The 13,984-nt window shown below is 34.6% G+C and overlaps 1 protein-coding gene across 1 annotated transcript; it reads right to left on the bottom strand.

The window, feature by feature from the left end:
* Positions 1 to 262: 262 nt before the first annotated feature.
* LOC121366287 (sacsin-like) lies at positions 263 to 13,356 on the bottom strand (the record flags this gene model as incomplete). The annotated part of the gene is given in 17 exon segments (XM_041490787.1): positions 263 to 952; positions 3,135 to 3,341; positions 4,574 to 4,684; positions 5,282 to 5,513; positions 5,515 to 5,610; positions 5,612 to 5,703; positions 5,706 to 6,005; positions 7,896 to 8,017; positions 8,488 to 8,689; positions 8,692 to 8,959; positions 9,275 to 9,498; positions 11,230 to 11,355; positions 12,294 to 12,357; positions 12,360 to 12,420; positions 12,693 to 12,870; positions 12,915 to 12,975; positions 13,252 to 13,356. Coding segments are annotated over 17 exon segments (3,139 nt in total), but the record flags the coding sequence as incomplete, so codon positions are not given.
* Between the last annotated feature and the right edge of the window lie 628 nt (positions 13,357 to 13,984).

Below are 13,984 nucleotides of genomic sequence, written 5' to 3'. Positions count from 1 at the left end.
TTTTCAACTACTTCATGTGCCATGAACATAACTTGACATGATATAGGGTCATGTATGACCTCATTCTTAAGAATATTCATAGCTTTTAGATCAGAACTAGCCTGACGTAACCATCGTTCTGCTTCTTTTTGGTCTGGTGTAGGATGAAGGTATGTAGACCAGTTTATATCACCACCACCACAATTAAAAGATCTTCCAACTCCTCCTCCACTACAAGTATATTCCATATTGTTATTCCATGTTGCATAATATCGTCGCCAACTAGACTGTTCATAGAAAGGCTCATCATCAGGAGATATTTCATCATCAGGTTCTTCTAATGGTAGTCCTGCCTCCAATCGGTCAATTTGCCTGAGCATAAACTTAAATACCTCTTCAAAGAGATCCTTATCAGTTGGATTAACCTTGTCTGGATGGTATTTAATGTACATTCTTCGTATTGCTTTCTTCTTCTCTTCTTCTGTTGGCAACTTCCATATTAACAGCAATTCTTTACAAATTTTTCGTTTCAGGTCTCTTAATCTTTTGCTGTCCTTAGCCTGTTGTAGGGCAGCAGTAGCACTATTGATTGGAACTAACTCAGTTCCTTCTCCTTCAACTTCAATATCTTTATCTACAAACTTGTAAATATCTAAAGCAGATACCACTTTACCTTCTTCATCCTGCTGATTGTAAGCAATGACATATTTCTTCATTATTGGGTCATCAAATTGTGATGATTGCACAGGATACAAAACTATAGCCCATACAAAATAATTCTCTTCCACTTCATACCCAATGAATTCTTGTGGACGATATATATGATTTATATCACTGTCCAACATTACAATAAGTTGAGGTGGAATTGGCCGACCAATTCCAGGAACATAGTCATCATCAGTGTCATCATCATCAAAATCCAAGTCTTCAACACCTACAGCTAATGACTGAAGGTCTTCTTTTCTCTGTACTGCTAAAAAAGTGAGCTATTTGCTGCCTGCATTTAAAAAAAAATCAGTGGATTGATATTTCGTATACGTCCAACCTCAATACATAGAAATTGTGCTACCTCTTCCCACAGAGTGGACTAGGTGTAGATGTTTCGTCCACATACATAATATATTTATCATTTTCTTTTTTGGAGGGAATAATCAACTGAAATTGTTCCAATACACACATGCTCTTGAAGTAAGATCAATTTAACTTGAAGTTCACCGATAACAACAACTTCCATTCCCTTAAGTAATGTCAAGAGAGTTTGTGTAAAGTCTGTAGCCTGCTCTGCAAGGAAGGTGCAGAGCTAACTAGATACTGGGGCATTGCATGAATGAACTTAGGGCACAACTTTTTCAGTTTATTAAAATGCATTGAAAGAGGACACTCTTGATCACTTTGATTACAAACAATAATTTTTTCAATACAATAAAGTGATAAACCTTTTGGTCTAATTTCCTTTGGTAGTCTAAGACACACATCTTTTTCATTGAGTATATTGATAAAAGTTGTGTGGTCAAGAGCACTACTTATTGTTTGTGGAATTATTGGTGGAATTTTGAACATGCCATAAGATGTATCAGCCAAATTGAACTTTTTTACTTCCTTGTTTTTAAATCTGCTACTATCAACAAAAAGAACACAAGATGATTCAACAAGCTTCCAACTGTGAGCATCAACTTGAGCTGGAAGATACAAAGGTTGAAGTTGTTGGGATGCTTTTTGCTTCTCACTATGATGTAAAAGACTATCAAGTTTGTAGATTAAATTTTGTAGTAATGTTGTTTCATTAGGAAGATTAATAGCTCTTTTGAATGAAAAATGCATTGTTTCCAATGCAAATTGAACGTGTGATAACTTAAGGACATCAGATATTCCCATAATTTTCAAAGCATCACGTATTTTATTTAGACAACGTGGAAAAGAATGAATATATGGAGCAAAATTATTTCTGTCAGATGATGACAACCATTGGACAACTTGTATTGGTTTTACTAAAACTGGCTTTATGATGACATTATTATCTTCAGTTAAAGGCTCAGCAGATACTGGAACACAAGGTGTTCTAGTTAGCTGTTGTAAAATATGATCAGCTTTGTGTTTCTGCAAATACTCAATAATATCAACAATTATATCAACAAGATCAGCTCTATCACTACCATCAGTTGAGACATAATCTGGGTTATATGTTGAGAATAATTGAAAGTTAGCTAATCCAGTATTTGATATATTGATGAGATTTTGTGAACATCATTTACACTTGGACCAGTGACTACACCAAGATGTTCTAAAGAATTGTTTCTTCAATAAAAGTCATGAGTTTGAGTTCTGGAAGACATACCACTGGTTTCACAGTCCACACTAGAGAGGCACAGTCATATACAACAGCTTGATTGAGTTTAGTAAGACCTATGTCAAGATGAGAGAAACTCTGTGGAGGTTGGCAAGCTGCTTTAATCCATGTAAAGGCATTAAGTTTGGCTACTTTTACAAAACATATGTCTCCTATTTGAGACAAATAGTATGGATTTTCATGCCATTCTTCTGCTTTTTTGGAAAAACAAATAATTAAGGAGCACACCTGAAGCTTTCTCTAATGTTTTGTGGTTAGATATTGGCAAAGAATTAGCAAAATGAATAAAACTCCTCAAAAGTCACTTTAGTACGAAGCCCAAAATAACGAAGAAAAGGTAACCATGAGTCATCTTGGTATTCATTAACAAGAAACAAAAACTTTTCAGGAAAAGTAGTAAAGATTTCTACTTTGTGGTCACAAAAGCTACCGATAGTTAATAGTTTGCTGCTGTTGGGAGAGGCAGGCAAACATTTAAGAGACTTTAAGTCAGCTATAAATTGTGCAGCTACAAATCGTCTGTCATTGCTACACTTTGCATCATGTTTAACATCATTAAAGAGGTGATCTCTAAATATACATCAGATGTCGTTTTCTTTCATGATGTGTTAATTTGGAAAAGCATGGAAATATAAGAAAAGAGTAGATTTTTGTTTCACCTTTAATAGTACCTAGTACTGTAAATCTGAACCACACAAATATCTCCAAGAACCAAGTTTGTGAAGGAATACAACATTATTAATTAGAGCCCATTTTTCATATCCTGCAAAGCAAAAGTTGTCTGAAGGCCACAAGTAGACACTCTTACCAAGAAGTGTAGTTATTAGCTCTCCATTGACATTTTTAAAAATTGGCAAAGATTTGATTTGGTTCATTATAGTTGAGTTGTGTCTAAAGTTAGTTCTACTCAAATATTTCATAAGAGTATCTATATCAGAAGTAGACAGGTTGATTTTAGTGAGAACACTATCTTGAGAATGTTTCATGTATAAAATAGCCAACACTTTATCATAATCTGTTAATTCAGGACAAAACTGTTTAGCATCTTCATGTACAGTCTCATCAAGAAATGGTATACTGAGACGAGTTAGTAGTTGATAAATAACATCATCACTGCTTGACATTCTCACTGGTATAACTGGAGAGTGGCACAATATAAATGTTGATTTGTAGCTGGAAGAAGTGCCCAATTATTGAGAATAGTTTTTTTATAAGGACAAAAGTTTGGATCATTGATTAAACACTTCCACATCATTTTCATATCACTCTTTGGTAATATACACCAGTTTGTGTTATCCACCTGAGGATCATTAAGCTGAGATGAGAGATTTTCTGTTAGTATTTCATTAACTTTGTGGAAGTTAATATCATTAACTGTTGCAAAAGTAAGAGGTTGACATCTTGAGAGTTAGTAATGCTGGATGTAGAAACCTACATAAGCTATTGGCAAAGAGCTGTGTGAATTCACTACATAGTACTTTGTTGCCTTCTTCAAACTGTCTAAGGTAACCATCTGCTGTCAGCAGCAGTGGGTAGGTAAATGGAGAGCTAGGAAATTCATACACTAATTTGTCTTGTACTTGTTTAGGTCCTTCTAATAGATATTGTAAAAAGATAAAAAAGTTTCAATACATTCAAAAGGAGTGTCTTTTATAAATGATGGGCAGCTTTTGATAAAATGTGTGAATAAAAGTTAGTATAGAAAGCAAAAACCTGTTCACGTTAGCTATCATGGTTTAAACTCCTTCAAATGTTTGTAGAGATCATTTGGGGCACATGTTAAAATCATGCCAAGTTTACTTAAAACTGGTTTAATATCTTTATCCCATGGTTGAAAGTAAGCCTGATGAAATGGATCATTGTCATTGTGGAGTGGATGCCATTGGCCTCTAATAACTTGTCTTTTCTCATTATTTGTATACACTTCAGAAATAAGAACTGGAATGTTTTTGTTCCATAACTTTGTAAAAAACAACTTTGCCAACATTAGCCAATTAGAGCTCAAACTTGTAGTCATAGACTGTTTTGACTCTTTATCATGTCTAGACATTGATATCACCGACACTTTTTTCATTTGTAGACATCCAATAAGGAAAAAGACTATAGTACCAATTCACAGCATCATAAAATTGGTGAGAGTAACTGTAACCTTCTATTTTGACTATATGGTCTCTTGCTTCGTTTAGAAAGTGAACATAAGAAGATGCTATTGCTTCAATGAGTCGCATTATTTCCATCTTGTTTTACTGTCTTCATTATCACTATTCCAGAGAGAACGTCGGTTAGTGCCAAGAACAAACTGACCATTAATATGAACTGGAAGATTAGACTCAATTGGTAAAGGAAGAAAACAAAATACTTTGGAATGAAAGAATGGAGAAGGTTTTAAAGGCACTGCTATACCATGTTTTGGTAATACTTGGTTTATAAATTGCCAATTTTGTTTGTGTTATCTAAGTCTCCCACTCCTTGTTGAATTAGCCACTCTTTCTTTGTCTGAATGAAAGGATTACGACTTGATGATGACAATTCTACCATACTCTTATCTATCTTACTAGAAACTGTCAGTGGATATGTCACCACATGTGGCTCATATGACTCTTTAAATTGACTTAAATGAGACTGATAGTCACTGCGACTAACCAAAGCATGCTCATTCATAGAAAGATTGTAACTAACTCTAAGTTTGAAACTGCTCTCATGTTTATCACTAATGACATAGAAGTCAAACTGAGTGATGTGGTTGAGGAAAAGAAGAGCATCTTCAATTTGAGGTACCCACTCATTTAATTTCTCTTCCATTACATCAGCTGTGAGTGGTTCCTGTGATACTTTTATTCTCTACAATATCTGAGTTCATAATTTGTTGTTTTGTAGACCTTAATGGAAACCGGAAGAGAGAACCTTCATTAAGATATGAAGGATGATTTGTTAAATTATTCTGCAAGTATGCACTTTGAAGATCAGACATATTAGTCCAAAACTTACTATCAAGATTATCATATTGTCGTCCAGGATGTAATGGATTAGCTCCAGGAACATAGCGACAATGAGGATCAAACACACAGAGGATATTACCTCGTGTGATCAAACTAGGACAATCTGTTACATGATATACCACATTAAAAACAATACCAAACTGACCAATAGATTCTGTGTCATCTCGTTTTGACCCAAGACCTAATTTTTTGTATACCCTCTAGATCTTTATCATTGAAGTCTTTATCATTCCAGACTAATAGTGCAGGACCTTGGAGCTCTGCCCATTCTGGAGAAAGTATTTTGGTCTTTCCCATGTGTTCTCTTGTCAAGTATGACACACATTTTTGTAGCCTTAGCATCATCAGCATTTTGTAATAATTCTTTAAAAAAGTGACATCTAGTGGATAATCATGTAGAATATTCTTGATTCTTTGAGTAAGCTCTTCTCTTTGACCAAATTCTGAGCCTCCAAATTGTTGTGACAGTGGAGAAACAAACTTTTCAAGAAATTTGTTTCTTATGGGTTTTACACCAAAAGCAAGAGCTTTTTCTCTTATTAACTTAGAATGGACATAGTTACAGTCTTTAGGAGCGGGAAGCCAAGGTGCATCATTGAATGATAGTTCTTTAACTGGTCTTAGTATATAATGGTCATCAACAAGAATGATTTCATCAAGTTGTGTTACCTCTCCAGGTGCTGAATTTAGTTCTAATACTATGCAGTCTACAAGCTCATAATATTCTAAAGGTACTTCTGCTTGATGGTCATCAAGCATGCATTGAAAATTATTTAATAATTTTTCTGCATTAAAGCTGTCTTTAACTTGCAATGCACTGACTAAAAGTTTACGTTCTGAAAGTATATCAGGAAGCTTAAAAAGGTATGGTCCATTATTTTTCCAGTGTTTAGCAACATTATCAGGTACAGCAAAACAAGTACCAGTCCAAATAAATGGCTTGGTTTGAAATTCTGTCAATTTTTTTTTTCAACATATGTTGAAATTGAAGATACTTCTGTAGTAATAGAAAAACGTGAGTTACACAAAAGCTTAATGGAGGCTCAGTTCGCTTTTTTTCAAACTTGATTTCGTCATCTAAAAATTGATACATGTATCGACAAAGTCGAGATATTTCATCAACTACTTTAGAGTTTTGACACATCGTTGGTTGAAAGGTATCAAGAAGACACTGGAAATGTAGCAGTACATCATCTAATGATGGTCTGGTTGGAATACCCAGTACAGTAAGTACACTGTCAGGAATATGGCCACATCCTCCATGTCTGACATCTCTAGTATTTACTATGGCTTTCTGTGAACCTACAAGTGCTGTAGCTTTTGATATATTCATACATATGACTTGAGATGGACTTAATAAATGATGTTGTTCACCTTTCCAAGGTAAAATGTAGTGATCTGGTTTTGAAACAATTGGAAGAAATTGAATATTTTTAAGTGTTTCAAGTTTTGCTTTCTTACATTGTTCAGACAATAGTGCACTATCAGATTTTTCCTCAATGGTTTTAATGATTAGCTTAACTCTGACAAGAGCATTAGAGTTGTTCTTAGCAAAAAGAGAATTAATTGTTTTAGCACTTTCATTGATAATACAGTAAGGTAAATTTGATGATATCAAACCAAGATCCCACATAGCTTGACGAATTAAGCTGTTGCTATAAAAAATCTGGCAATGGAAACATCTCATCTTCTGGATCAAACAAATCTTGTAATGCTAATGGATCAAACAAGTTCATTAGCTAGTTTTAACTTCTTACCTTGTGGAGAAACAGGAATACATGGATTATTTGAAGGTGTGGTTTAATATTGAGCTTTGTTTTGATTGTGTTTGTTCAACTGCAATAGTTGATAACATAAGTGATAAAATGTCATTACGAACATCAACTGCTGAGTTAAAGGAATCAATATTGGGAAAAACATATTTGCAAAGTCATTTTCATAAATCATCTCTATGTCATGTTGTTGTTGTAGTTGATGCATATAAAGATGAGGCAAGAAAAACTACTGAAATTTGGAGCATATTAACAGCTTTAAAAATGCAACTAAATATGTCATCATTTGTTAAGCCTGGTTTGTTAAATAGACCAGGAGAGATGAACTTAGACTCTGCTAGTGTTAACCACTGTTTGTAGAAGTAGAATGAAAAAGAGTATTCTCTGATATCATCTCATACAATGTTGAGTTCATACTCTCCATGGAATCTTGATTGTAATCTAGTGTTCAAAGGCCAAAGAGATAAAACTCATATTGACCTGATGTACAATAAGTTTAGTGTTAAAGTCATCAGAGATTTAAAAAATAAAAATTGTTTTTTGTTTTTTTTATGTACTACATACTGTTTTAAGAGCCTGATTTGTTCAATAAACCATATAGCCTTTGTTATAGTTTTTCAAGTAGTTTCCATTAATTTTCTCAAACAATGTTGTTTAGCTACCCATGGATGTCTTTGGTGTTCAAAGGCCAGTCATTTCAAAAGATGACATTCCAGTACTTGGTTAGTAATCACTAAATCATAGTAGCCATTAACTTTTGGTTCCACCATTCTCTTGAATCAGTAGCCATTTCCGAACTAGTCCAGATACCACGTCTGTTACTCATAACAGCAAAGTTAGCACTTACATGTACAGGTAGTCCTGTACTAGGTACTGCTAATGGAAGAAAACAAAATACAGACCCTTTTATCTGTTTACAACTAAAGGTATCAGGTTCATCAGCTTTAATAAGTTGACAGGCTACAGATGCTGTACTTGAATTCATTTGATAAGATTGTGTCTGAGCTCTCGTCCTTGTGGTTTGAAACTAACCAATATTCCATAAGATCTTTTTGCTCAGATATCTTAGTCATAATGCACTTAATTTCTTTTTGACTACTTAATGAGCTCATTTCAATCAATACTTGAAGTTTTGGCTTACTACTATAACTGTCAATTGAACTAAATGTAATTCTTTTTACATGTTGTAAAAAACAGTAGTAACTTAGAACCATTATCTGTTAAGTCTTTTCTGAGTTGTGATATCATGTCCCCATTGTAGAGTGTAGAACTAATTTGACTGGGACTTCTTCTAAAAGGAAACCGAAACATAGTACCATTGTATACAGTAGAACCTTTAAAACCAAACAACCCTTCATATGGTACTAGTTGTTCAGACTGAGATACAAACTTTGATAGGTACTTCACCTTCTTACCTGGTCTGTTCTCATTACGAACTATGCCTTTAAGATACTGGAGAGTAGGGTCAAATATATAAAGCCACTCTCCACTCACAAATGAAGGGACATCAGTGATGTGATATACTGAACAAAAACCAACACCAAAATTTACCAATCTTTAATGGTTGTTAGCTTTTGTAGCACCAGCTAATTTGTAATGTTTTCGAAATCTTCATTTGTAAAAGTACTATTATTATGAACTACTAAAGCTGGACCATGACTATCAGCCATTCCATCAAATAAGAGCCTCTTTGTCATGTGGTGACGAGCATCATAGAGAATGTTGACTTCTGTGGCTTCAGCATCATCAGCATTTTGGATCATTTCTTTAATAATAGTCAGACCATCTTTGTATTCCTTCAAGATATTACTAAGACGAGTGATAAGAGGTTCATGTTGACCAGCATCTTCAAAATACATCCTCTGTGATATCAAGATGATCACTGAGAGGACTTAGACCAAGTTGTGGAGCAAGATGAGGCTACGCTATCATGAACTAACATATACTCTTCATCTGAAGTCATAGCAATGTTAAGAAGCATTATGTTATCTGTGTATGAAACTACCTCAATAGGTTGAAGCTGTGGATAAGATGAGTCACTCTGTACTGGTACTAACAATTTTCCATCATTCATTCTTGATGGATCATCTACTACCCAGTCTAATATTGCCTTTACTAATGACCATGCTTCTTCTGTACTAATTTGATCTGGTCTATCTTTAATAGAATTGGAGTACAGAAAGTATATGATTTGTAGTAATTTGTGGATGAATTCCACATTTAGAAAAGAGTTCATTAAATTTTTGCAATCTGTTTGATAAAGTGAATACAAAAGGCTCTAGATTTTGCCTGAAGGTAGGATTACTTCTAATAGCTACCATACTAGAGCTGATAAATGTGGATTCACTCTCCATCCATACCCAATTCTCTATATCATCAAAGGTCTTCTTGTCACAATATGCTATATTATTTTGAAGGTAACTGTAGGTCTGATATGATAACTGATCTAATACATCAGACTCTATTTTATCCTCATTTTTGATTATCTCTTTAAAATGAGCTATGGCTGCTGCAGCTACTATAATTTGAGAAGAACTACAAAGGCTTTGGGCAATTTGTGATGGTACATTTTCTACAAAAATTGCTTGTGATCCTGCTATCATTGGTAATTGTGATGAGCATGTGCTTTGTGATAGGACTATTAATGGAGTATATTTCATTGATGCTAATGTTTGACAAAAGGAACTGCCTACCCATTGTAAGCAACCAGGGTAGTCTTGAGGAGGATCACTAACTACTGGTAACCAACAAACAATTTTGGAAACTGATGGATTAAAGCTGTTTGTAGATTATAATGTCTTCCACTTACTAACAACTCTTTCATTAAGTGCTTGTGGGTACTTCCTGAGATAGTGAAAAACTGCTACTATTCTAGAAATGTTTACATCATTAGATGTAGCTAAACCTGTTCCTGAATACACCTGAACACTTGTTATAATCTGTAATATATCTGTAGCTGTGATAGAGGTAATAGACTTTAAACCACACTGTCGTAAAACATAGAGATAAGAAGAAAACTTAGGTCCAGGAAACACTGATTGTTCTCTAAATAACTCTTTTAACATAGCATCTTGAGGATCAAAAAGATTACATGGAGCTTGTAATACTGTTGATGAAGAGACTGGTATAAATGGCAAAGTTGATATGGCATTTTTGAATTGCTCAAATAAGCTGGGATATTTCCTTCTCATACTATCAAAGCTATCAAGTATACTTGTCATAAAAGGTACCACATTACTAATATTGAACTGGTTGTTTCTAATCTGATTAAAAACAATGTGTAAGAGATATTCTCTTTTTCATTATTAACTTAACATGCTTGGAAAGTTTTACTAATATATTTGTGTCATTGCTATATCTGCTAATAACTAAAGGAGTGGTTGAAAGTAGGTCTATTCTCAAATCAAATGACCTACTCTCTGCAATAGCTTTATGATCACAGTATATGTGTTTTTAATAGAGTTTATAGAGTAACAACCTGTAGTGTCTTGAATGAACACTAAATATAGGTAATGTACAGACTGTATTAACTCTAGCTACTGTGGACAATGTACTAGATGATAGAAATGTTTGTAAAGCTTCTGCTTCTTTATTAGAAAACTTTACATTTCCCAAACTAAAGCCTTGCATTGCATCTAGTATATCATCTGGATTAAACTGGTATAAATATTGAGTCAGATGATTATGAACTAAATAGGGAAAGTCTCGAGCATTAGCTAGTTTAATACCACACTTCTCCAGGGCTGCGAGTAATGTTGAAGATACAGGGAAATAAGGAGGAACATATACTACACCACCTTGTTTGGCTAAAGGCATTATTGTAGTGAGGCCTGACAACTGCTTTATTGGTACAATCTGCTTTTGATAGAATAAGACAATTCTTTATCATGTAGCCATTGCCAAAAAGAAGCAAGTTCTTCATCAGACCAAGACTCAGGATTAGACTGTGATAATAAGTCAGCTACTTCAGGAACACCCAACACTTTGAGTTGTGTTTGGCCACTTTTGGCAAGCTCAAGTAAATTTGAATGAGTAATTGGGTTATCAGAATAGACACTGACTAATATATGTTCTAAACCAGGTAGAAGAGTATGTGGAGTACTACTACTACAAATATATAATGTAGTAGTACCATATGAGTAATAACTGGTTTGTGTAAACTGTACAAAGTCTCCATTGAGCAATGGAAGTAGTTTAAGACCAGAAAGGTCATTATACTTGTGGTCACTGAGGCAGTAGTCAAGAACAGCAAGTTTATCTTGGTTTGATATAAAATTCATAGGAATTGAGTTACTTTTTAAGCTCCTTTCTTACCATTGAAGGATTTAAAACAGTTTTTATATGTGTGCAATAGTGGTGTAAAGCCATCATTTGGTTATGGTCTACTTCAACTAGCTTTAGTTGGCATCTCAAAATACACTCTTTGACAGGTTGAGGAACTACTTCATTCTCATCTACAAATATTGATTCACTAATACTAATCCATTGTCCTCCAAAAACTGGAGTGTACAAAACTTTATTGCTATAGAGAAGTTGCCTATAAAAAGGCTCTAACATATCATCCCAAGGTGTGCCTTTAACTTGAACTATATCTGGCCAACAACTATATACAGCTGTATAATTACTAGGACATAGTTGTATTAACTGTGAAACTAATTCACAAAACAAGAAGGCAGACATTTTTTTACTAACAGTTTGTTCCAAGTGCTTTCTTCATCGTCTTTCCTTTCTTGTGCTTCCCATTTGAGAGATCGACGATTACTACTTACAGCAAAAGTTCCATTAATGTGAATACTAATGGAGCTATGTCTTCAATGGGTAAAGGAAGGATACAAAATATACGACCACCACAACATGGTGTACTACTGACTTCAAAAGCTGTTCCCACCCAGGGCAAAACATGCTGCTTCTCTGCTAATTGCATTACCTCTGTATCCTCACTACCAACCTGATTAACTACTATCCATTCATGTTTACTGTGACTACTATCATCATGTACTTCAATATTGAAGTGATCACTACTTTTAATAACATTGCGCACGCTACTCAGTGAATCAATTATAAAAGTGGATTGTACATCACTGAGTAATTGTTGTTGTTGAGTTATGTGTTGATTGTAAGTATCAGTATCAACACATACTTTAAACATTGACTTAAGAGTGTTATGAACAGAAATTTCTATCACTTCAATGGAACAAACTGATCGAAGAAAAAGTAAAATATATTTTGCTTCAGCTTTAAGAGATTCTAGTAACACACTTGAAGCTTTGATATAGTATAGAGTTCTTTGGAAAGCTTTGATGGTTTGTTACGAAGTGGAAATCTCAAAAGTGTTTGTCCATGAAAGGATTCAGAAAAACGCAGATGCCTTTATAAGGAGCTAGTGTTTCTGGACAATTTGCTAATAGATTTTTTAAGTAATAGCCTTTACCAGACTCACCATTCCATATATGTTCTTGTGGCTCTAGGAATCCACAGTACTCCTCACTGACAATTACTGGAAGATCTGAATACAAATGAAATAATTTTAATGAACTTTAACTTAACTGGAATTTAATCTCATGAATCTCATTATATTTCCTTGAACAACTCTACTTACCAGTAATGTGATAGACAGAGTTGAATCCAATTCCAAACTTTCCTACTTTGTGTGGATTCTTAGCTTTACCACTCTGGTGTAGACTTTGTATACTATCCCAGTCTTCTTTCTTAAAAGGTGCATTATTAAAAGACATTAGGCTGGACCATAAAACCGAGATAGTTCAACATGTTTCTCAGTATCTGTCACTAGTCCAGGTGGGAGGGTCTGTAATTGACGGCAGTCCAGGAAGAATTTGACCTCAGTAGCTCCAGCATCATCAGCATTTTGAATGACTTCCTGTAATATAGTTTATAAAGATGACGCCATGATGGTGCACTTTCAGAGGTCAACTATGTAGACTCTTATATTAAGATTTATATAGAAAGTCATTTAAAAGACTCAGTTATTGGGACATTGGTATATGTACTAATCTACTATTAAAGCTAAACTAATAGACATGTATACATTTACAATTTATGCACGTTCTTAGTCATCTAATATTGTCTTTTGACTACTTCAAATCATCTTTAATAATTTGTCATTCCATCCACACTGATATCTAGACAGTTATACCTTGAATACTTGTCCGCTGGGATACTCTCTCAGAATATTTTTAATCATCTGGTAAAGCGGAGGCCTCTTCTGCCCGAATGATTCTCCCTGTAGTGGACTAGCCATGACGGATGACTAGGAACACTACAGACGTTGTCGTTCACGTATCAGATCGACTATAATTATGATGTGTAGACTATTTAGATAAAACAGTTATCAGGACAGGCGACTATTTACAAGACCACTACGTTCTAGTCGTAGGCTTGGTTCCGTATGTAAGATATAGAGTAAACGGCCAATTATCGGACACGCCCATCAATCGGACGCGCTAGCACTAACCTAGTACATCCTCCAGACATTCTTTTACTATTTCCAGGTAGACTGAAAGAAAGCAATATAGTATCCACGATATTGAAATGAAATAGCTCTGGGTGCCAGAGATAAACGCTTTCAAACCCTAATTTTCGGACTGCCCCTGTTCGGACAAAAACTCCAAATGACGGACATGGACTTTTCCTCTCGCAAGGAAAGAAACAACTGCATGGTGCTACCATCAGCAGTAGGAATGTCATTGCACTATAACAACAGCAAACAATAATAACTCCCTTTTCACTCTGTTTCTGCAAAATTAGCACTAATTTGGAGGCATCTACCGTGACCAATATTCAGACACCCGATGTACGGACGGAAAACGCTTTTCTTTTTTTGCTGTCAATACCACTAGGAATTTCAACACAAAGACGTTACAACTATA

This window comes from Gigantopelta aegis, unplaced genomic scaffold (genome assembly GCF_016097555.1).
Source record: "Gigantopelta aegis isolate Gae_Host unplaced genomic scaffold, Gae_host_genome ctg5199_pilon_pilon, whole genome shotgun sequence".
Classification (NCBI taxonomy): Eukaryota; Metazoa; Mollusca; class Gastropoda; order Neomphalida; family Peltospiridae; genus Gigantopelta; species Gigantopelta aegis.
Note: the sequence above shows the minus strand (reverse complement) of the source record. Positions and strands in the feature narration are given on the sequence as shown.